Source organism: Littorina saxatilis, linkage group LG2, assembly GCF_037325665.1.
Source record: "Littorina saxatilis isolate snail1 linkage group LG2, US_GU_Lsax_2.0, whole genome shotgun sequence".
Classification (NCBI taxonomy): Eukaryota; Metazoa; Mollusca; class Gastropoda; order Littorinimorpha; family Littorinidae; genus Littorina; species Littorina saxatilis.
The window spans coordinates 86566491-86592103 of NC_090246.1; the positions used below are offsets into that span (position 1 = coordinate 86566491).

The 25613-nt window shown below is 40.6% G+C and overlaps 1 protein-coding gene across 1 annotated transcript; it reads right to left on the bottom strand.

Moving 5' to 3' along the window:
* Positions 1-2292: 2292 nt before the first annotated feature.
* LOC138960027 (glutamate dehydrogenase, mitochondrial-like) lies at positions 2293-22300 on the bottom strand. The gene is made up of 12 exons (XM_070331751.1): positions 21801-22300; positions 18033-18233; positions 12829-12915; positions 10682-10770; positions 10186-10284; positions 9482-9619; positions 8368-8505; positions 7443-7523; positions 6782-6905; positions 6387-6478; positions 4961-5023; positions 2293-4521 (listed from the first exon to the last, which is right to left on the bottom strand). Exons 1-12 carry the CDS (start codon positions 22180-22182, stop codon positions 4402-4404), a joined length of 1614 nt encoding a protein of 537 aa, XP_070187852.1. The 5' UTR covers positions 22183-22300; the 3' UTR covers positions 2293-4401.
* Between the last annotated feature and the right edge of the window lie 3313 nt (positions 22301-25613).

The following is a 25613-nucleotide window of genomic DNA, read 5'->3' on the forward strand; positions in this document are numbered from 1 at the left end:
AATGTTAAAGATCCCACGATTGACAAAAGGGTCTTTCCTGGCAAAATTGTATAGGCATAGATAAAAATGTCCACCAAAATACCCGTGTGACTTGGAATAATAGGCCGTGAAAAGTAGGATATGCGCTGAAATGGCTGCGATCTGCTGGCCGATGTGAATGCGTGATGTATTGTGTAAAATAAATCCATCTCACACGGCATAAATAAATCCCTGCGCCTTGAATATGTGCACGATATAAATTGCATAAAAAAAAAATTTCAAAAATTTTAAATACAAAAAAATTCCCTGCGCTTAGAACTGTACCAACGGAATACGCGCGATGTACGCCTCATATTGATTGATTGATTAAAAATTTGACCTTTTGACCGAACAAACTTAGGGTTAGGGTGTTCATGACCTGATTAATCTCCCCATGTTAGCGCATGCGCATTGAGAAAGATTGTTCAGCCGAGTTTTCAGTTCGTGACACCGGTTCTGATTCCCATGGTGTCGTGTGTGTGCGTGTGTGTGTGTGCTTCATGAAAGGTACAGTTCTTCCCACCTTCACATGCACAGATCCCCCCCGAGCTTTCAGACACACTTCCGGCATCTATTCATTAATATCATTACCAAGTTCCATTGACTTTCCTGCATAGAGTACTGTAATGGGCGGTTCTGGTGAGGTTATACCCCCTCTTTCTTTCGGCTGGTAACTGGCGCCTCCTCGCGGCAAGATCACACAAGAAAGGGAAAAAAAACTTGCATTGGTCCCAAATAGCTTATCGGTTTGGTAACAGTTCGTGTGTAAGTCGTGCATTTTATACGGTAAACAGACAATGGTCGGTTCTGGTGAGGTTATGCGCCTTCTTTCTTTCGGCTGGTAACTGGCGCCACCTCGCGGCAAGATCACAGGAGTTGTCTCACGTTATCATCCATGAAGCGCTCATTTTCTGACAAATTGTCTAGGTAGTTAAAGGTTAGACAGAAATGCTGGCGTAAGCAAGGCTGAATTACCCGTTCTGGTCCTGCACGTACAGTTTGTCTATAAATTATTGACAATTTTGCCTCTAATTTCAAACAAGTTGTATATTCATAACATACAAAAGTCACAGCATATTACATTTCACTGTAAAAGTTATTTAGTGCTCTATCTGAAAACCATGTTCAAAATTCGCATATCAAAGGAGAATTGCCCAGCTTGGTCACAAAATGTAGCACACAATGCACCCATATGTCGGGACTATGCGTACCCACATAAATGTTCACACAGTGTGGTCGACATTCTTCTTCAGCGTTCCAGAAATTCTGGTGACGTGTGAGCTTGTTTGCCCATTTGGGTTCCCCACACTAGACTGAGAGCATAGTCAGCTTCACTCCGCTTTCGTTGGGTAGGCATGCTGGGTATTTTCGTGTTTCCATAACCCACTGAACTCAGACATGAATTACCGGATCTTTTCCGTGCGCACTTGGTCTTGTGCTTGCATGTACACACGAAGGGGGTTAAGTCACTAGCAGGTCTGCACATAAGTTGACCTGGGAGATTGGAAAAATCTCCACTCTTAAACCACCAGGCGGCAGTGACCGGGATTCGAACTCACGACCTCAGGCATGAAAACTGAAAAAAAAAAAAAATACTGAAAACAAAATTCGAAGGCGCTGCGCCAAGTTTCGCAGGCGCGAAGCGCCAAGACTTCTAGCCGGGGGCATGCCCCCCCCTGGAATTTTTTTTTTTCAAGGGTGCAATTTGGTGCAATCTGGGGCTATCTGAGCCTTAAAATTGGATTCAAACATGGCCCCAAAACTATTTTACTATAACTATGACTAGGGGAAAAAAAAAAAAATTAAAACAAAAAAAAAAGGAAAAATACGGAAAATTAAAAAAAATACGGTTTATTTTTTTCAAAAATACGGATTAGGAGGCCGACATCTTACCACTGCGCCCGTCGAGTGGTTGACATTCCCTATTGGGAAAAGCCAAATCACATTTTTTACGGTAGATGCTAACTAAGAAGCCACATAAAGTTTCATTTGCCTGGCAACATTGAATGTATGTTTAGTTATCTGTGGGATTGTTGTGAGAATGTTTACACTAAATATGTCCTCGTCTGCCACAAAAAGATCAATCGTTGCATCGATACCGACTACTCCGATACGAACTATAACTTTAAAATATGTTTGTGGTCATGTCGTTGATACTTTCTGCTGGATTATATGTACAATATAATAGAGATGTTTTTATATCACATTAGTGAGTGTGTATATGTTTTCCTGTGTTTGCACACATTCATCAACATGAAACAAATTGGCAATAGATTTATGACAGCATGTATATATTTTCTCTCTTGTAAGTAGAATTTACTATATACATGTACATTAAACCCTCAAGAAAAAACATCTTAATACACAGTGCACATGAAAGTAAAATGTCTGTATGCAGACCAGGGGAGTATATATGCAAATATATTTCTTCCAATTTCAGCCACTGAAACTAGTCTAAAAAAGAAATAAGACAACTGATACAGCTTTCCTACAACATTAAAATGTGTGTCCCCGTAAAAATGTATTTCCAACAAAACACAGGTAAAGTTATGTTTGGTTTGACATGATCTTGAAAATAGCAAACTTCAGAACATTTACAATTCTTTCCTTAGTGTGTCTCTGTTATTTTTTTACAAGCCAGGAAGATATGAAAACATTGCAAAAGGTGTAATGCCATACAAACAGAAAAGTGCAAAATAACAAAAACGGATTTGGTGTTTGAAAGGGTAAATGTTGCCCTGCGTTTGAGTACATCCAAACTGTAGTACATGTAATAATAAACCAGATGCCCTTCTCTTTCGCTGCTCACCGAGTCTTGTCTACATGTTAGATCTGTTCTTACAGGTACAATAAAAACATCTTGTGAAACAGATGATCTGCAATGAATGTTATGCCCATGATTAATGCAAATCAACCCTTTTCTGTGGCAAGTTTTCTAACTATGCGGGTGGTAAGACGTCAGCAAATGTCAATCTACAGATTCCAAGTTTTAAATAATGGTGACAATGTAAAAATACTACTAAATGTTTTTCCAACAAAAACACAATCCCTTCGCAACACTCAAAACAAATCAACAAATATACTGTAAAAGAGATGCCAAGAATGATCATCACAAGAGCCATTCAAACAATGAACGAATGCTTTTGTTAAAATGTCAGGTTTGAAGAGATGTCTACGCTCACAGATCTATGATTATGCCTCAAGGATAAAGTGGAGAGTAGAGGAAGATTCTTGCATATGCCAGTAGAGGGGATAACAAAACAGTTATATACAAACTGCTACTTCAGCGCGAAGATCAGATATAACATGTCTAATATTAACATGAATTGCCTTGCTCTCAGTAACATCATTATTGTGCATCAATAGGTCCATACTGTTAGCTCTGAGCATACAATACACACAAACTTGTTGCAACACATACCATACACATCACCCATTTTGCAGCTGGTGAAATTTCATCACAAACACTGGCAAAAGAAGACATTTACTGTCTCCTGAAGGTGAAACACAAATTAAAAGTGTACTTTATACAGGGTCCCCACTGGTTTTTAGAAACAAAATTCCATGACTTTTCCATGACTTTCCATGAGCCTCAATAACATTTTCCATGACTAGATCCACAGGTCGCCATTTCCGAACACGCAAACTCTTGCCAGTTTTGACACTGGCTTGCTTTGCACTGAATTTGAGTCAGTTTCTACGCTCTCTTCGACAAGCAAGTCAAGCATTTGCTACGCAGTCAGATTATCGGGGGGGGGGGGAATGGCTGGGCGACGAAAATAGCCGCTGGCGTGCTAAAGGTTAATATTTTTTCTTTCTTATTTTTGTTAAATTCCATGACTTTCCATGACTTGAATTGAAATTCCATGACTTTCCAGGCCTGGAAAATTAAAAATCAAATTCCATGACTTTCCAGGTTTTCCATGACCTGTACGAACCCTGTTTATATTGCAAGGAGATTGGAGGTAATGAAGGAATAGTGTACTTTCTTTCACTTTTGATTGATATTGAATCAGCAATGCTTTCACACAACATTTAATTTTCATGAAGTTAAACGAAAAATGTTGAACCACTTTGAAGCTTTAGAATTCATCAAGCGAAACATCAAAACTGGTCATGAAGGAGGGTCTTAGCTTTCCTGATCAGCAAACAGAGGGAAAAAACACACCATAAAATAACACTTGTTTCACCCACAGATCGTCAGCATTTCACACTGGCCTTGTTTACAAACAAAACAATTTACAAACAAGACAAGCATATTTCAGCTAGAATCTTCCGCCAACTATCCATCTATCACGCATTGGAAAAAAAAAGAGGATGTACATCTAAATCACACAAACAACAGCAGGTTTGAGACAACTGAGACACTAGAGTAGTCTCTCTTTATGTGAAGGTCAGACCAGCCTCGCGGTAGACGACAAAGATCTTCTCGATGGCGGCGATGTAGGCAGCAGTACGGAGGTCAAGGCCAAGGTTGTACTGCATGGCCGTCCTCATGATGTTCTGTGAAACAACATTTTTACGGTCAAAGCTTTATGTGAAAAAAAATCCATAAGCATCTATCACGAAGGCAATACAACATGAGTCTGACATTCTATGAACAAATATGACATAGAAAGATATCTTCATTTGGCGCAGATTCTAAGCTATAACTAAAACTTTTGGGGTTAAAATAATGCTGTGAGAACTTTTAAGAATAAGTTTCTGTTTAAACAATTAACAGGTACAGCAGAAACTATCGACAATACCATTACATTATCATAAATTGAGAATCGAGGTGCAATTTTCGCGTAACAAGTAAAACACACACACACACACACAAATACACGCACACACACACACACACACACACAAGACATCTGCCCAATCATCACAACAGGGCCCAGCCTGAGCCCAAGTGGAGAGCACAACGAAAGCAACGTGAAGACAGAAAAGCACTGACCCTGGCCGATCTCTCCATGGTGTACTCCAGGCCCGAGTGCACAATGTCCTTCTCAGAGGCACCCTGAAACACACACAGTCCTCAGTCAACACTTGCAACGTCTTAACCACACATGAATAAATCTAAACAACAGAATGACTGGGTGAGTTGAAAAAAGGTGAAAAACAAAAGAATTGTGCCCTCGGCAAAACAAGGACAGCACATACCCCTCCTGCAAGACACCCCAAGTTAAGGCCTAAAAAAAAAATAGGTGTGGTTACGGTAACCCGACCTACCCTATTTTTAGGGGCCGACCCTATAACTTTTTATTACATTTGTCACAAGAAACACCAAGAAAACGAGTGCAAAAAACGCAATGAAAGCGAAAGCGCCCGAGTCGCACACTTATTTCCCTGTCAAGTAGGTTTAATTTGTACACATTAGAAAAAAAAGTTTTAAAAAAAAAGTGATTGCCTACCTTCCTAGTCCTACCCTATTTTGTTGGCTATGTTACCGTAACCACACCTATTTTTTTTTTTTTTTTGCCTAAGACTCACTCTCTTTTAAGACCTGGTTTTCACAGATACTTTGGAGGTCTTAAAAGGGGGATCCACTGTCATTTTACATACACATTCCTGTTCGCTTGTATGCATGTAATTTCTTCTTCTTCTGCGTTCGATGTTCATTTTATCGTGGAAGTGTAGACAGCCGATTTTCTCCCCACGCCAAGTTGGCTGCTGTCTTCCGTCTTCGGTGGTTGAGGTTCTTACTCAGGGTTGCCTCCTCCCCAAGAGTAGCTGCCTTGCTGGGCTGTCGAGTCCACTCTACCCGGGTTTGTTGTCGAAGTTTTCCTTCTCGTAGCCTTTGCCTTTCCCAAGGCGCACACAAGGCAGTGCGGGTTTTGAAATCGGAGTTGTCCTTCTCCTAGATGAGCGACCATCCAAGGTTGACGAGCCCCATCTGCCCGAAGCAGCTGGTTTTAAGGCGCCAGGGACCCGCCTGCATCCCTTCTCCTGTTAGTCGAAGACAGGGCCCGCCACGTGAAGGCCAGGAGCTGGATTTGACTGTCAGAGGTGTTTGGAGACACGAAGCCATATGGAGCATTTCTTGGGAAGTAGGCGCTTATCTCTACTTCCACCCCGGCATAACAGTCCTTGGGCCCCGTATGCATGTAATAAATATGTGCCTGAATAGTTCTTTTGAGTAAAAATTGAGGGTTGCGGTAAATGTGCTGAATTGCTTTGTACTCAATTTTGGAGTGCCCAGTACTGTGTCAGATCTCTAAGCAATCCAGATAAAATGGGTTGATTTACACACCCCAATTTATAACGTGAAAGTGTGTTACTCGAACTGCATTGCGAGATGATCACTACAACCAAAACCGACTGTGGTTGGTAGTATTCACGGGAGGGTCAAAGGCTAGTGAATCAATGCAATGTGCACTCACAGAAATCCTGTTCTCGAACTCCTCGCTTGGTACAATGGGAATGGCACCGCCGTTTCTGCCAAACTTGCGCTCCAAGGAAGCCTGTACACTCTCTGCAACGCAGAAAAGAGGCAGGATTAATGACATGCTAAACGACATTAAAAAAAAATAGCCACAGAACCGTACACATAGACACATACATATAATTTAATATCGCCCCTCCCCCCAGCAGAAATGAGGCAGTTTTAATGACATTCAAAAGGACATTTGAAAAAACAAAAAAACATTCATAACAAAATTAGCTACACCATCCATACACATAGACGGATACACATACTGTAATATCTGCCCCCCCCCCCCCCCCCCCCCTCTCAGCTGGATCTATACGGAACAGACACAAAATGCAAAAAACATACCCAGCAGATGGTAGTTGGATTCCCTCTCGTACTTGAAGGTCAGTCGGCCGTAGCTGACATGGTTGAGATTCTTCAGCCACTCGAAGTAGGAGACGGTCACACCTCCAGCGTTGATAAACAGGTCCTGAAAAAACAAAACGCAGTGATGTCACAAAACACTTGCACTAATTTAAAAGGAGCGCAAAAAGTATTTGAATGCTTTCTGTGAAAAAAATATTTACACAAAATCTGAAGCGCAAGTTCCACTACAACCAAAAGAGCGTAAATCTAGCAGAAGAGGGGAGAAATAAGTAATAAGTATGCCACATTCATAATGCGGCAGTTACCCTCTTAAAAAAAAAAAAAGGAATGTGATGTTATATACACACAAACACATGCATGCTCACCACATAGAAACACAAATACAAAAAAGGTACACAACACACACACACACACAATTACACACTCCTAACACAAACTCATAACACACACACACAAACACCCAATTACACATTCCTAACACACACTCCTAACACAATCTCCTAATGCACACACACACACACACACACACACACACACACACACACACACACACACACACACACACACACACACACACACACACACACATTCACAGACAACTATCGTCACCAAAAGGAATAAACAGAAGGGTGTCACTCACAGGGATAACAAGGATGTTCTTCTTCAGGAAAATCTCGTCAGCGCCAACTGTGGTTGGTCCGTTGGCACCTTCAGCGATGATCTGTGTGAAGAAATTAACGCAAATACATCACATTAAATGTACAGAAAACTCTGCTCTTAACACAAGCCTGTCATTTGAGTGTTTTCCCCACCACCTCCTACTTTGATTAAGGAAAGATTTGACAGGAGTTGGATAAAGTTTCAAGCTAAAATAAACCAAGCATTTATCTGGGCTAAATCAGAGCAAAAGAACTGTGAGCATTTCCTTTTCCCTTAAAGCTTTCACTTTTCACTTTGAGGGAAGAAAAATCCTTTATTTTCCATTTCACAAACTAAAATGCCTTTGCTTTTCATTATGCATTTACTGTAATGCTTTCATTCTCCATGATACAAAAACTGATTCCTTCACTTTTCACTCTGAAGAAAAAAGCTGCCTTCACATCTGAATCAATACAATTTTTCAAAGAAGTCTTTTTGTCTACAGCTCTCATTCTGCAGGTCTTACATCAGAGTACAGTAAAATAAAATCTCTCTCTCTCTCTCTCTCTCTCTCTCTCTCTCTCTCTCTCTCTCTCTCTCTCTCTCTCTCTCTCTCTCTCTCTCTCTCTCTCTCTCTCTCTCTCTCTCTCTCTCTCTCTCTCTCTCTCTCTCTCTCTCTCTCTCTCTCTCCCCTTTTCTTTGAAAAAAACAAAAAACTTGCGGGCTTCAAAACTTTGAGTTTTAATAATCACTGTGGCAAAAAAGAATCAGTGACTGTTGGGGTTTTTTCCCCCAAAAAATGTTGGCACATTCATATTCATAAGAAAGGACACCTTGCTACAAAGGACAGTGGCAAGGCTCCCCAAGAGCGTCTTTTGCTCGCAGGTTTTACTGTACAAACAACAATAAAGGAGAAAGACGCTCACCTTGGCTTGCACTTTGTCGGCATTATTCTTGGTGAACTGCTTCTCTCCTGCGGCAGGCACCATGATGTCGCACTTCTCAAACAGCATGTTGCCGTCATAGGGCTTGGCATCAGGGAAGCCGACAATGGTTTCGTTGTCCTGGGGAAAAAAAAGCAACAGAGTTGTAAACCGAGTTGGCATGGGTTTGTAAATAGTTAAAAAAAACAAGAAAGATATGTAACAGGAGCGTTATATTTACAATATTTATAAATGTGTCAAAAAACAAGAAAGCTAGGACGGTTATATGAACGTTATATTTGTATTATTTATAAGGCCACAAAAAAAATAGGTCTGTTTACGGTAACATAGGCCCAAAAAATAGGGTCGGTAGGTCGAGATTTTTTTTTTTTTTCCCCCCCAAAATGCCAAAAAAAAGTCTAGGGTCGCGCGAAAAAAATAGGGTCGGTCGGGTTACCGTAAACAGACTATTTTTTTTTGTTGGCCTAAGTGTTTGTGTGTCTGTGCACTTTTAAAGACCGCTGGGTCCAAGATCAGTGATTGTAACAATTTGTTTTTTTTATTCTGATTTTTGTAACATTGGCAGTCCGTTAGTTTTTGGATTTGTGTTAATTTGTGCCGTCAGGAGTAATGGCTCGTACTAATTACGTAACTAGCATTTGACAGAAGAAGGCCACACCATACAGTCACGCCATACAGAAAGACAGACTGAGTGAGAGCTTGCTGAACAGCTCAGCAATTCATAAGAGCGCCGAGTGGTAGACTAAAATAGCACACTCACATCAGCGAACACTATACAGGCTAGTTAAAGCTAAACTCGGGCTCCATGTTGTGCCCTTCTGCTTTCGAATGCTGGGTAATTGGTAAAAGTCGTTACACGTCTGCTCAAAACTAATGTGCACTGGAGTCGGCTCATTTTGAATTTCTGTAAAGCGTGTCTGAAGTTAGATACACTGGAACCCCTTTTCTAAGAGGTAAACCAGCATATTTAAGGTTGCATTTCCATTTTCTTCAAGCTAGTATGGGCAGATTGTTTCCAGAAACACTGCTTCAAAATAAAAGCAAAGATATAGATCAAGAGGAATCTGGTGTGAAAAAGAAGCATGCGACAACATACGATCTTGTAGTCCTCCAGTTCACGAGGGTTGATGCCCTCAGAGTTGTAAATGCTGCCGTCCTTCTCCATCACGCCGATGCACTTGGCTCCTGCACGGTGAAGGTATCTCATGCTGTGCATACCCACGTTACCAAAACCCTGCACACATATATCACACACAATTATATCACACACACACATATATATCTCACACAATTATATCACACACACATACCTCACACATATATCACACACACATATACCTCACACATATCACACACCACTTTTAACAGGTGATACACGTTACCAAATCCCTGCACAGTCATATCACTCACACATATATCACACACACACACACACATATTACACGCCACTGTTAACTTGTGATACACTTGGCTGCTGCAGGGTGCAGTTATCTCATGCTGTTCATACCCACGTTACCAAAAACCTTGCACATATATATCACACCCACACATAATATATAATATATACAACCAGTACGTATAAGTCTTTACATCAGATACTGTGGAGTTAACTTCTCATGCCTAGCTCACTTACTCTTTACTCAGTACGTAAAAGTCTTGACATCAGATATGATGCAGTTAACTTCTCATGCCTCAGCCTGTGTCAGCACGCACAAGTTTTACTCTTCTTCAGTCACACCTGCTGAATCTTGTGCAATCCTCCACAGTAACACACAGACTGTGTGTGGAGTTCCTACTCACCTGAACGATGAAAGTTTTGTCACCGAAGCCTGGGGTAAGGCCCACCATGCTCATGTAGCTGGCCTCTGAGATGAAGTTCTGGATGCCGTGGTACACTCCCTGTACAAGAAACATAAACACTGTTATCATATGACGTTCTGAACGCCACGGTACACTCCCTGTACAAGAAACATAAACACTGTTATCATATAATGTTCTGAATTCCACGGTACACTCCCTGTACAATAAACATAAACACTTATCATATGACGTTCTGAATTCCACAGAACACTCCCTGTACAAAAAACATAAACAGTTATCACAGCCTTGAAGCAGCAACAACCAGCATTATATCAACAAAAGCTCTAATTTACTCGCTCTCTCTTTTATACACACACACACACACACACACACACACACACACACACACACACACACACACACACACACACACACACACACACCCTCTCTCGCCATCCCTCTCTCACTCTCTTTACATACACACACACACACTTACTCTGCCAGTGGCTGATGTTCTGCCGTGAATGCCGCCCTGGGGGATAGGCTTTCCGGTGATGCACGCCCGAGCGTTGATGTCCAAGTGACCTGAAAAACAAGCACTAGACGTCCATCTGTTCTTTTATGATGTTTCTAAACGTTATTCCACTAGTTACAGTGGAAAACATCACGTGTCTAGGACAATTATCAAACTTCTGTCCAGACAACAAACTTTTTCTCTTCCTTCTTCATTATTTCCTTTCATTTTGTAAGTACTGAGACAGCATGGATGGATGGATAAGATTTACAGTCCAGTGAGGTTACCTTCATCGAAATTCGGGCTGCTTTCTCCCCGGGGAAAGCGAGCTGCCATACATACGGCGCTACCCATATATTTTTTTTTCTGCATGCGTGTATTCATGTTACCTGAGACTTAATGCCGTGTGAGATGGAATTGTTTTACTTTATTCCAAGTCCCACGGGTATTTGATGGACATTTTTATCTATGCCTATACAATTTTGCCAGGAAAGACCCTTTTGTCAATCGTGGGATCTTTAACGTGCACACCCCAATGTAGTGTACACGAAGGGACCTCGGTTTTTCGTCTCATCCGAAAGACTAGCACTTGAACCCACCACCTAGGTTAGGAAAGGGGGGAGAAAATTGCGGCCTGACCCAGGCCTGAACACGCAACCTCTCGCTTCCGAGCGCAAGTGCGTTACCACTCGGCCACCCAGTCCCTCTCTTAGAACTTGTCTTCAGAAAGAAAATTACTAACACCTGAAGTTAGTCTAACTTCCAACTTGGAATATTTACAAGAAAGAAATCATTGCAAGACTAAAACAACACATGTTTATATTTCCTCTTCTTCTTCGTTCCTGAGCTTTTAACTCCAAAGGTCATGTGGTCAGAGTTTTGTGTGCCATACCATGGTTTTTTGTTTTGTTTTGTGTTTTACCCTGCCATGTTGATATCTTACAAGAGTAAAGCATTTGTAATTTGTCAGTTTAACACTTAGTTAAGTATTTAGATTTATTGTCCACGATTCAGTTGTTTTCAAGATTTTTGTAAAGCTTCATGAGACTGCTACTGGGTGGTGAACAGTGCTATGTACATGTACAAGCATTTTATCCCCGAGTACGCTAGTACAAGGGCTCAGCAGACTTTAATTGTGTGTCTGTGTGTCTGTCTGTCTTTCTCCACTTAACAGCTTATTGCTGGGAAACTACTGGGCGCAGTTCGTTCAAAAGTTGATACACTAACTTGATAATAGGTCCGATTGATCGTATTAAAACTTCATAATGTTACCTGGGACCTAAATGCGAGATAAACCACAAAACCGACTTGGCCGTAGGACTAGGAGGAGTTCACACCGGCGGGGCAACACGCAGCCATTGAGCTGATAGAACAGCCGAACGCGTCACACAAAAATACGTCATGACAAAGTTACACGCAAAGCGAAAGAGACTTTGACGTCATTTACTTTTGTTCGGAATTTTCCGTCTGTTCCGAGCTTGTCAGTGAAGACCTGACGTGAGTAAGCTTACCCAAAACGTCTTTGTTCTCTATTCTCATTGCAGCTGTGAAATAATCAGTCTTGTGTCTCGGTCGTGTAGGTACAGAGTTTGCTTCTGCAATCATTGTGTTCGTGTTGATGACGGCTTCATAAGACAAAATAATAAGCGAATCTATCGCGAGGAAGACGTTTATGTACAAATCACCGAACCCAACCCATTTTTTGTGTGCATTTTTCTGAAGAATAAACTGCATGTGGTTAATTTCATCCGTTTAATGCTTGTCGAAACATATCTGATCACAGATGAGGTCGCAGTTTGTAGGTTGAATCTATGAATCGGCCAGAGATAGATCTGCATTTCTGGTCAGAAACCAACATTCACACCACAGACATTCCAAACATTTATATTTATTGAGCGAGCCAGTCTGAAGAGTACTCGGGTCCAGCGCGAGCGTTTTTTATTATTATTATAATTTTTTTTAAACATGGAGACATTGTGTGAGGACGGATGCAATATGTTAATTTATTAAACGCCCCGCACAATGATGTGCTTGGCAACCTAAGAATAAAAAACGAAAAAAATAACCATGGAGAAAATTCAGACATGTTCATCACAGGCAATTATAGAATGATCAGATCTGGTCCTTACCGAGAGAGTTGGCGTAAGTGTCTGCAATCCAGCTCATCTCTCGTTCACCAGTTCCCATGTCAGGGGCGGGTACATCAATACCGGGTCCTGAAAACATAAAAATGCCACAAAAAATCTTTAAAAAGTTGTGTTTTAAATCCATGGGCCATTATGGAAATCTGAAATAATTGTTTTGAAAAACTCTTAAAAACACAAAAACCGTACCTTTCAAAAAGAAAGTTTAAAGCAAACATTTGATACAAAAACTCCTCAAAACAAAGCCTCTATTGACTATAAGGTGGAACCCTCCTTTTCAGACTCCACCATTTCAGACATTGGTGTTTTGTGTGTGTGTGTGTGTGTGTGTGTGTGTGTGTGTGTGTGTGTGTGTGTGTGTGTGTGTGTGTGTGTGTGTGTGTGTGTGTGGTTTATAATTTAAAAAAAAAAGATTTTCTGTACAATAACCTTTGTGAATAAATTATCTCCAGTTTTGAGATTCCCTCCGTTCTAAGACCTGGGTTTCTCTGATTTTTGTTAGGTTTCAACAGAGGGGTTTCACTGTAACCTTTAAACAAGTCACGTAAGGCGAAATTACTACATTTAGTCAAGCTGTGGAACTCACAGAATGAAACTGAACGTAGTCCGCCGCTAGTGCAAAAGGCAGTGAAAGTGACGAGCCTGTTTGGCGCGGTAGCGATTGCGCTGTGCTTCATAGCACGCTTTACTTTCTGAGCGTGTTTTTAATCCAAACATATCATATCTATATGTTTTTGGAATCAGGAACCGACAAGGAATAAGATGAAATAGTTTTTAAAACGATTTTGGAAATTTAATTTTGATCATAATTTTTATATTTTTAATTTTCAGAGCTTGTTTTTAATCCAAATATAACATGTATATGTTTTTTGGAATCAGAAAATGACGCAGAATAAGATGAAACTGTTTTTGTTTGTTTGTTTATTTGTTGCTTAACGTCCAGCCGACTACGCAGAGCCATATCAGGACGAGGAAGGGGGGGATGAAGGGGGCCACTTGTCAAGCGATTCCTGTTTACAAATGCACTAACCCATTACTTGTGTCCCAGCAGGCTTTAGTAAAACTAAATTAATACCTACTGGAAGATTACCAGTTTCCAGTATGTTAAAATAGGCTTAACCTATCTACTGCTGGACTTACATCAGAACACTAACAGATTAAACTATACATGAATCGCGAGACAAGCGGCAAGAGAAGAGATTTTTGGAAAAAATACAGGTGAATGAGCAAGAAGGCAGAAAAAAGAAAAGAATTCATGAAGAAAAAGAGAGCATGACAGGAAAGAGGAACCAAAAATCTACCTAACAGCAAACTAGAAAGCTCCTGCGGTTCCAAAAACAGGAGGGGCCTTTAATTTCATAACCGCAGTGCCCCACTGCGGGAAAATTGTTTTTGGATCGTTTAATAAAAATAAATTTTAATTACAAGTTTCCGATTGTTAATGACCAAACTCATTCATTAGTTTTTAAGCCACCACGCTGAAATGCAATACCAAATCCCGGCCTTCGTCGAAGATTGCTTTGCCAAAATTTCAATCAATTTAATTGAAAAATGAGGGTGTGACAGTGCCGCCTCAACTTTTACAAAAAGCCGGATATGACGTCATCAAAGGTATTTATCGAAAAAATGAAAAAACGTCCGGGGATATCATACCCAGGAACTCTCATGTCAAATTTCATAAAGATCGGCCCAGTAGTTTAGTCTGAATCGCTCTACACACACACACAGACAGACAGACAGACAGACAGACAGACAGACACACACACACATACACCACGACCCTCGTCTCGATTCCCCCCCTCTATGGTAAAACATTGTCAAAGCTTGACTAAATGTAAAAAAAATACAGGCAAGCAAACAGCCAGACAAAGATATAGAAAGACTGCTGGTGTTTCTCCTCAGCGAACCAACAAACAAACAGATTGATGATGTTTTTATTTCAGTCAATAAGTCCCAGGTGGCCTCATGGTAACCCAAACAGCTGTGCAGTGCTGGTTTTGTGAAAAACTGGTTGTGATGAATTGGAGAGTAACTGCCTCACACCACAGGAATGTACAGCTCTTGCAGACATAATCTTTGACCTTAACCCAACCATACAAATATGCACACACATACACACACTCGCACACAGATAGAGGACATCATAATAATACCCACACAATTTGTCCAAACACAAAAAAGATGTTGTTTAAATCTTCTTTTCTATTCAGTTACATGATAAGCAGGAAACAGAAAGTAAGTATTGGATGGTATAAACAGGTGGAAGGATTATTTGACATGTTGTCTGTAGATACTGACAGAAAGCCTGCTGAGTTGTACGTTAATGTGAACAATATACTCAGCTCTCTTCTTTGGGCATGATTCATTCTGCTCATTCAGGCCACCATTTGTTAAATGTTATTGTATTGCAATACTATAGATTTGTTTGCATCTAAATGTGATAGTCACATGCACAAAGACAGTGCAAAACAAAACCACCACCATTAAACAATGCACAGGCCCATGACCCATGTGACAATTGTCTGAAGGTTTGTCACACACACACACATCTTTTTTCATCTCAATCCTTCCTCCCAACTATCTCTCTTCCCTTGGGCGCTCTTTCGTCCTGATCAATATTTTTTAACAGACCACTTCAGTATCACAACAGAACTAAAACTTTAATTGTAAGGTGCCTATGCGTCCCAGATAAGAAACCGGTGTATGTGATCTCCCCAGTGTACCAAAACTAGAGCAATGACTTTTTGAAGCAGGGGTCATGACACTTTCAGCTGACAGTGCAACGTTTGTCTTGTTTTACTTTTTACTGGCAAAGAACATTGACAGGTCAGAACTATGACGGCTTACTAGTGCCAAAACCTGGGGTTACCCATTATCACCTGATAATTACTAATTAACGCTGTCAGTTACTGTTTTCACTCGTTAGTTACTCATTTTCACGGGATAATTAGTTATTTTCACAGGAAAATGACTAATTTTTAGTTTTGGCACTAGCAATCCGTCAGGAAGTGAGCCAAAACTAAAAATTAGTAATTAACAGGTGAAAGTTAGTAATTTTCCCGGGAAAATTAGTAATTAACACGTGAAAATGGTAATTATCAAGGGAAAATTACAAATTTTCCCTTGATAATTACAATTATGAGGTTTTGGCACTAGTAAGCCCTATGACGGCTTACTAGTGACAAAACCTGGGGTTACCCATTATCACGTGATAATTACTAATTAACGCGGTCAGTTACAGTTTTCACCTGTTAGTTACTCATTTTCATGGGAAAATGACTAATTTTTAGTTTTGGCACTAGCAATCCGTCAGGAAGTGAGCCAAAACTAAAAATTAGTAATTAACAGGTGAAAGTTGGTAATTATTCCGGCCCGGGAAAATGAGTAATAAACACGTGAAAATGGTAATTATCAAGGGAAAATTAGTAATTTTCCCTTGATAATTACAATGAGGTTTTGGCACTAGTAAGCCGTCATACAGAACCACCTTTTAGTTTATGTCACCACTGGTATCATGCACTAATGGTTTCATCTTTCTCTTGTCAGCAATAATGTTTACCACCGTAGATCTGTGTAGATCTGTCCAGACTTTTTTGCATAATAAAAACATCTTTCTGCTTGATTACACTCCAAAAATCCACAGCCGAGCTGCCATCTGTGCAGTGGGCTTTTTTTTATGGAATTGATTTTGTTAGTGACACCTAGATCAATCTACAAAATAAAGTCATCGGAAAAGTCTGAATCTGAACTGGAAGCAGCCAGGCTAGTGATAATTTGGTATGTACCCAGGTGTAATGATGATCTTAATTCTTATTGAAAGCCTAAACAGATTTTTGGTGGTACGGCAGCTAGTCCCTCTCATGAACGAACACCCTTCAAACAACCTGTATTTTCTGTTTTACAAGGACAGTTGATTTTCATTTTACAAGTTGGTCATATCTGGGCTTTGCTCCATGTGGGAAGTGTGTTAAAAAAACAATATACAAATATATGCTTTGTAATGTTAACAAATTCTTCATTTAGATCAATGTCTTTACAGCCTTCAACACCGTTCTACATCGCTTTGTGTTTCCGCGTGTCACAACTTGACTTTCAGCTTATAGCCTGTGAAGAAAAGTGACCAATCCCACAAGGAAAAAGCTGAAGCCTAAGGCTTATACTGCCCGCTAGCTGCCCTAACACTAACAGTACATGTAACACCTCTGAACACTAAAGCCAGGGTCAATGGACAATGTGACGAAGGTGTGTGCACAGTATAACTACACTGCTGAGTACGCAAAATCTGCCAGCAGGGTACAAATTACACTTCAATGCCTTCACAGGGCCCAGCAAAATCTGTCTGCAGTATAAAATAGCCCTTCGGCCTTCGGCCTTGGTCAATAAATATGAAACAAAAGACGATATGCTCCCCCTCGGACCGACAAAAAAGCTTGTCTGTCAACAACCCATCAAACATCTTATAATGCCTCACCTCCGCCTGCTACTGACACAGATCTGCAAGTATGTACACATTTTGAACTGGTGCCAACACTCAGTGTTCCTAATTCAATGGCATTGGCAGTAAATTGATGCCTGAAGCACAGTGCTTAGTGTGGTAGTTTCAAACTTTTCACTTCCACCCTGACATAAACATGCAGATGTACAATTAGCTTGACTTCGTTATCCCTTCTCAATACAGTCGGACCTGTCTCTAAGTATAACGACCGCCCACAGGACTAACCAAAAGTGGTCAGTATTGACAGGTGGTTGCTATGGAATAGTAAATTATACAAAAACAAAAGTTCATAGGGGATCCTGTGAGATGCTCGCAAGGGTAGATCCAACTGAACAAAAGCTTGTGTTCTGTCTTTTGCACTTTTTGAAATTCCTCCGACTACGTTTACTTGACATAGCAAATTTGTTAGTGTTACCTATAGATCCTATTCAGCCAATTCCATAGTGAAACCTCATGTGATTTTCTCCAGGTCAGGTACCGACCATTTTCTGTGGGTTTTATACACATACAAACAAAAACATAACACAAACAATTACAAAAATAGTGAGAAAAAATCCTTTTTGGGCAGTTCCACCGTGAAGCGTTGTGTGATTTTCCTCCAGGTCTGGTACCGATCATTTGTGTGTGGGTTTTAATACTTTTATAAACATGATCCAAACAAATACATCAACACAGAGGAATACAAAATAGTTACCAATGAATCCTTTCTTGGCCAGTTCCACGGTGAAGCGTCGTGTGATTTTCTCCAGCTCATGCTCCGAGTATTTCTGTGGGTCGATCTTCACGCCAGCCTTGGCGCCGCCGAAAGGGACATCAACAATGGCACACTTGTAGGTCATCAAGGCCGCCAAGGCTTTCACTTCATCGATGTTGACATCCATACTGTAACGTATACCTGCAGCAATACACGGACAATTAATCAACAGTTCAACTTACTTTAATTAAAGTCATGCTCACAATATTTGACATAATATATATATCATCATTGTTGCTACCTGTGACTAACTTTAAGTAAAGCTGTCAACAGATGTCAGATATCTATACATGTAGTATCAGCAGCATGTGTTAATGTAAACACTCACATGATGTGAGTGCATTGAACTATTCTTCATGTTTTGTCAAGGTAGGTGGGACCCATTCCATCTGACACATTTAATTACCGCATTAATCAATACAACCATAACACTGCTGAATAGCTGTGTGCCCAAGCCAGGTGGTCAGGGCATACAATATCCCAGATTCAATCCATACATGTATTTTCATAGCTCTGTCTTTGTGATGCTTGGTGAGGCACCATACAATGAACATCCATGTAGTCCATAACATCATGTATACAAATATTAACTCATAATTGTATGTCTGCAAACTATATTCCCTCATAAAATTGTTGGCATGTCTGGAAATTCCCCTTATAATTGCATGTCTGCAGTGCAAATTAATATTCCCTCAAAATAGCATGTCTGCAAAGTTAATTCCCCTCATAATTACAAGTCTGCAGAGCAAATACTCCCTCATAATTGCATGTCTTCAAATCTTTTCTCATAACTGCATGTATGCGGTAAATTCTCCTAGTCCAGTCTATTCTCTATGTCAAAACATCCCTTGCTGAGCAAACATAAGAATTTTTCTTGCAAAATCCCCAACCCACAGCAAGAAAAAGAAGCCCTTTCGCACACAAGGATTTGTGATGATGCAATACTAAGAAAAGCAAAACTGTAACAGGCTCAGTGGTGTAGACCAGGGTCTATGGAGCTAATACAGTGCACCAACATTTATTGCATCACCCACTGAACCAGTTCACCCATTAACAGTTGACATCAGGAAAGAATGACTAACAGTTACCGTGTGTGTTATGAGTAACATTTACAAAAGAACCTGATGAACATTTCTCTCCCTTCCCCCTACCTAACACTCTCTCACTTGAACCCTAACCGGAACACACACCCCCCCCCCCCCTCCATGAGCAGACATGTATACAAGCAAGTACTGGTCTGGGCGTAAGAGGTCAGAAATCACACATCAGGTAATGGGTTCTTATTCCACAGGTCAGAAATCACTATCAGTGATGGTGCTAATACTTTTTCAAACTGGTACACAAACTTTTATGATGGAAACTATCCAGAAAAAAAAGGTAGGCTGGTCATTGGAACCACGGTAAGAGTCCAACTCAGAGTACTGGTTTTGTTGTTTTACCAGCGAAAAAAACGGTAGTTCTAAAAATCAACCGGTAGGTTATACCGGCAGCCAATTATTGTCCGGTATTTTCTCATTTCAACCGGTAAAATACCGATAATTATCGGTTAACGCCAATACTGACTATCAGGAAATGAGTCCCAATTCCACAGAGAGAGCACAGGCCTGTCAAGCAACAAAAGCTTTGCTTCAGTGCAAGGAGGCCTTTTCATTTGCTAAAAGGGGGAACCTGTTTGGGTGTGTGGGCGAGTGTTTGCCTGTCAGCTCTGCACTCTCCTTCCGTGCCTGACTGAGCACAATCAGTGAATCACTCAAATGTTTTGAAATGATGTCTGTGGACCCTTGCACTAAAGCAATTTTCAGGGCCTTTTTACTTTAAGTTTGACACTCAACTTCAAACCAAAAACATGGTTTTTAAAGATGCACTAAATTATCAAACCAGATCTATACCATGATTTAAATGTATCCCCTCCTACAGGTATTACATTGTTGATGTAAGTCACTCATAGTCTGTGGCAGCTGAACATATGAGAATTTCATTTGAAATTGTATAGCACATTGGCCATAGATCTATAGCACACCATGATACCAGCAACAGAGCTTCCTACTGGTATGATTTGAAGTGATCAGCAAGGACTTTCCTGTTGTTTGAAAACAATTGCGTTAAAATAAAATTCACAGTCAAGACTATGCCGTGTCAAACAATGTCACTCAGTACAGCAGTGGCAAGTCAGCGTGACTTGAGTGTCAACCAATGACCTGCTCCAGTTTTACCAGGACACTACTTTGGTAAACAAACCTGAACAACCCAGGATATCCTGGCCCCTTTGTTTACCATTACTGTACACCTTCTAGACGTTGTTCTGAGAAAAGACATGAAGAGACACATTCTCATAATCTCTGAAGATAATATTTTTTTCAATAGTCATAATCTTGTCATTGTCATTTGAAATTTGCTATCCTTGAAAACGGACTTGGCAACCCAGAGCCATCGTCATTATCATCCTTTCTCTGTCAGACACAATTAAGGGAACACAATGAACTGTTCGGACACAAAACCTTTATACTTCTCTGTGGCCAAGATTAAAAGATTAAGTGTGTATACCATCTGCACGCAAAAGCTTCAACCTTTTCTCCTTCAACCACCTCTTAGTGTAGTGTAAGGCACTCAAGCAAATCATACTGCCTGCTTACAGCAGATGAACAGAAAACTTGCTATGCCGCAGAGAGCTAAATTAGCAGAGAGCTGAATTAACGACTGAAGCACTCAAAATGGAGTGCATAATCAGCTCCTTTTTTTTACAAGTACATAACACTTGCTAAAATAGAATTGCTTAAAAAGAGAGCTCTTTTCCTTTGATACAGGTAGCAAGTGAAAATGTCAGATGATTAAGATTTGAGCACAAGATTATTCACAATCAAGAAAAAAGACTGACTTGCTTTTGCTGTTAACAATCTAATTTTGACTTGATTTGCGCCTACTGAACATATGCCCTTGAATCACAGCTAAACGAGTGCTGCAGACAATGACTGAATGAGACATATATATATATTTCATGCCAGAGACAAAGGACACTACTTCAGAGTGTATCAAGATCAAAATTCTGAGTCACTATAGAGACAGTTTCTCATTCTGAGATTTTATTGGGCATACTGCAAGTGCAACCAACCTATAATTTGCCCTGGTCAACCTGCTAGATTTCATAGGAAAGACTTTTTCTGAGCCGATTGCTGTTTAAATGGCAATGACTAGCAGGTTTATAACAATAATATTAACAAGCAAGTTATCAATAATAATACAGGTCATAAAGATTCATAGTCATAATTTACTTGTTAAACCCATACATCGACCAATCCTGGTGCATTTCTTGTTACACCCATTGTCACCTTCAATGGCTTCATTCCCTTGGCTAACTGTCCAGGGATAACTACCCAAGCTGTTGTGCTCACAGATACACCTAACCTCAAAATAGATGGACTATTCGATATATAAGGATCGGTGACCTTACACCAATAACCTGGTTGATTACTTAATACTGTGACTGTGAGTGTGACGCTTTCAAGAGGTCAGCTCTCGCCAGCATGGGGGAGGGGGGGGGGGGGGCGTTTGTCTGGTTGGAAGTGGTTTCAACAGCCGCAGGGTTCATCTTACTGGCTTCCCTCCAGACATTCAGCTGCAAAAGTTGTTATCTATTGTTAACTTAAATTAACAGAAGTGTGCGTTGCTGCCACCTGCGTGGCGTTCCGTGTGTGTGTGTGTGTCACTCACCTCCTTTGCAGGGGGTTCTGTGCTGGCTGTGCTGGGCGCGGTACGCCTCGATCATTTCATAGTCACCAGTGTCGCGTTTGATGGGAAAGTTTATGGCGATCGCGTGGTTGCACGGTTTGATTATGCGTAAGATTCCTTCCACACGTTTCCTTTTCTCTTCAAAGGGCATCTTTCCTTTCATCTCGTCCACCAATTTGCCCTCGATAATGCCACTGGCACGATCGAAAAACATCCCCACCATTTCGAAGAAACTTGGTTCACCTTCATCCTCGTCTACTGCTGTTGATGTGGACGAGGTCCTACACGCTGAAACCGCCGCTCGTGCCTGACTCGAAGCTCTGGGAAGACCCTGGCAAATTTCTTTTGTAAACTGCCGCAACATTTTGCTGATTTTAACTGATATCTTCCAGTTGGAACTGAATCCTTCCCAACCAAGATCACGACTTTCGACGGAACAGTAACCCTACTGAAACGGAGTTGTTTTCGCCCTTTTGGTTGGTCAAAAATCGTCCTAGACATGCCCTTGCTCTATGGAGGTGTGAGCGTTTTCAGCCAATGAAATGTTCGCACTCAACTTCCACACAACACGCATCGACGTTTTTGCGTCGATTGGGAGCACCCGTGTGACCGCATTACCCAGTTTTGGTACAGGCAGAAGAAATAGTGTGTTTTCTTCATTCGCCCGTCAAAATGTAGGATGCAAAACGTGCAAAAACAAACACTACTAAGTTCTGCTACTGATCATCCCAACAGCAGCAACTTGATAAAACACTTTCTTTGCTAATCTGTGAGTGCGTGTGTGTGCAAGAGAAACTTGACAGGATCTTTTTCGATGTCAGTTTATAAGATCCCTTGAGGTCAGGTACTACCATGTTTGAACACTAAAAATCACAATTTTTCTTAAATTGTCATAATGGCACTTTTACTCCTATTTTGGTTCTGATTGTTTTAAATGATGGTGTCGTGAAGTGGATAATAGTGCGAATAAAGGAGTTACTTTTATGTATTCGTGTTCTGCCCTATCTATAATTACACTGACTCTTCACTCTTCACACTACACACTTCAAACACAGAATTTGGGAGGATACAGACTTATTAATTCCTTACAAATTACAACACAATTCTTCACCTCAAAACATCAATACCAATCAACTTCTCGAACACACAGTTCACACTTACATAGCAATCACTCAATGGCTATCGCTTATGAGACCCTAAGGGAAGTAACTCATTTTGACCTGAGTTCAGGATGCTGTCATGACAGGTAGATTTTGGCAAAGATAAAAGAGAAAACAGGTGTTCTTCCTTGGGGGGTGTCCTCTTATCAGAGGGACCTAATAATGCAGACAACCGCTGTACAAAGCTGTTACCAAAAACGGATTATGACAATCAGGTGCGGTGCAGGCATTTTAAAACGATCCCCCCCAAGGCAATAACCGTTTTGTCGTCTTCCGTATTTTGATAAAAAAAAATCTCCCAAATAGAGTTAGTTGGACATTAAAAGGTACATCATCAGTCCCTTCTCAATCGATGCTGTTTACTTGAGGATAACCATGTATGTATCTTTTCTTTGTTACAGACCCTTGGTCATTGTTTGAATAAATCATTATAAACAAGAAATTCCTATGAGGTAGGAAAAACACCCCCGTCAAAGGGAAATAACCTTCTCAGTTGGTGGCAGTGACTGAGTGAGAATGGTTATTTCCCTTTGACCATGAAAATGTCCCTGTATAAGTCCTTGTATAATTTTAATCCACCAATAACTCCTTAACCGTGTGTTTGACTGGTCCCAATTTTTGTAAGGACCGTCTCAGGAATGTATAGAACCTGTTCACCAAGTTTGGTGACGATCGGTCCGTTCATTCTTGAGATCTATATGCGAACACAAACACACAAACAAACACACAAACACCCAAACAAACACATCGAGCGAAACCTATACACCCCTATACCGGGGGTGTAACAAACGGACCGTGTTCCCATCTTAAAAGTTAAAACGAAGGGAGGTACAGAAAAGCGTGCTATCATTCTCAGCGCAACTACTACCCCGCTCTTCTTGTCAATTTCACTGCCTTTGCCGTGAGCAGTGGACTGACGATGCTACGAGTATACGCCTACGGTCTTGCTGCGTTGCATTGCGTTCAGTTTCATTCCGTGAGTTCGACAGCTACTTGACTAAATGTTGTATTTTCGCCTTACGCGACTTGTTTGTATGTATGAAAGTGTATAATTATTGCCAATTTATGTTTTGGTTGTATAGTATTGTTGTATTTGTCTGCTCAATTTGTATACATATATTAACTGTCTGATTTGTTACCTTTTTTTGTTAAAGTTATATCTTTGTTTCAAAGCCCTCTGGGCCCAAAACAATAGAATACTTGACTTGACTTGACTTGACTTGACTTGACTTGACTTGACTTGACTAAACACTCACCGCTTGAGAACATCCTTGGTGCCCTACGTAAAGAGCGAGCAATTTTCACCAGGGATCTACCGACCCCTCGACCCCAGGTTGTAACCCCCCACCCGCCCTCTGGCTTAACGGGCCCCTGAACTAAAGCAATGTGCGACTTACGTGCATACAATGTTTGTGTATAGTACTATTTGAATACTATAACAGAATTCCGATGATGAGACGGCATTTTGAGTCGTTTCTGAAAAAAACCGAGCCTTTATTGATGGCCGCATGAGCGGTCATCTATTGGAATGCATTCGGAGAGGTGACATGTCTCGTTTTGTTACCGTTCTCACGAGATCCGTTTTGACTAAATATTTTAACATCGAGGGGGAATCGAAACGAGGGTCGTGGTGTATGTGCGTGTGTGTGTCTGTGTGTCTGTGTGTGTGTGTGTGTGTGTGTGTGTGTGTGTGTGTGTGTGTGTAGAGCGATTCAGACTAAACTACTGGACCGATCTTTATGAAATTTGACATGAGAGTTCCTGGGTATGAAATCCCCGAACGTTTTTTTCATTTTTTTGATAAATGTCTTTGATGACGTCATATCCGGCTTTTCGTGAAAGTTGAGGCGGCACTGTCACGCCCTCATTTTTCAACCAAACTGGTTGAAATTTTGGTCAAGTAATCTTCGACGAAGCCCGGACTTCGGTATTGCATTTCAGCTTGGTGGCTTAAAAATTAATTAATGACTTTGGTCATTAAAAATCTGAAAATTGTAAAAAAAAATAAAAATGTATAAAACGATCCAAATTTACGTTTATCTTATTCTCCATCCTTTGCTGATTCCAAAAACATATAAATATGTTATATTTGGATTAAAAACAAGCTCTGAAAATTAAAAATATAAAAATTATTATCAAATTTTTTTTTTCGAAATCAATTTAAAAACACTTTCATCTTATTCCTTGTCGGTTCCTGATTCCAAAAACATATACATATGATATGTTTGGATTAAAAACACGCTCAGAAAGTTAAAACGAAGAGAGGTACAGAAAAGCGTGCTATCCTTCTCAGCGCAAGTACTACCCCGCTCTTCTTGTCAATTTCACTGCCTTTGCCGTGCGCGGTGGACTGACGATGCTACGGTCTTGCTGCGTTGCATTGCGTTCAGTTTCATTCTGTGAGTTCGACAGCTACTTGACTAAATATTGTATTTTCGCCTTACGCGACTTGTTACATTTAGTCAAGTTATGACTAAATGTTTTAACATAGAGGGGGGAATCGAGACGAGGGTCGTGGTGTATGTGTGTGTGTGTATGTGTGTGTGTGTGTGTGTGTGTGTGTGTGTGTGTGTGTGTGTGTGTGTGTGTGTGTGTGTGTGCGTGCGTGCGTGTAGAGCGATTCAGACCAAACTAC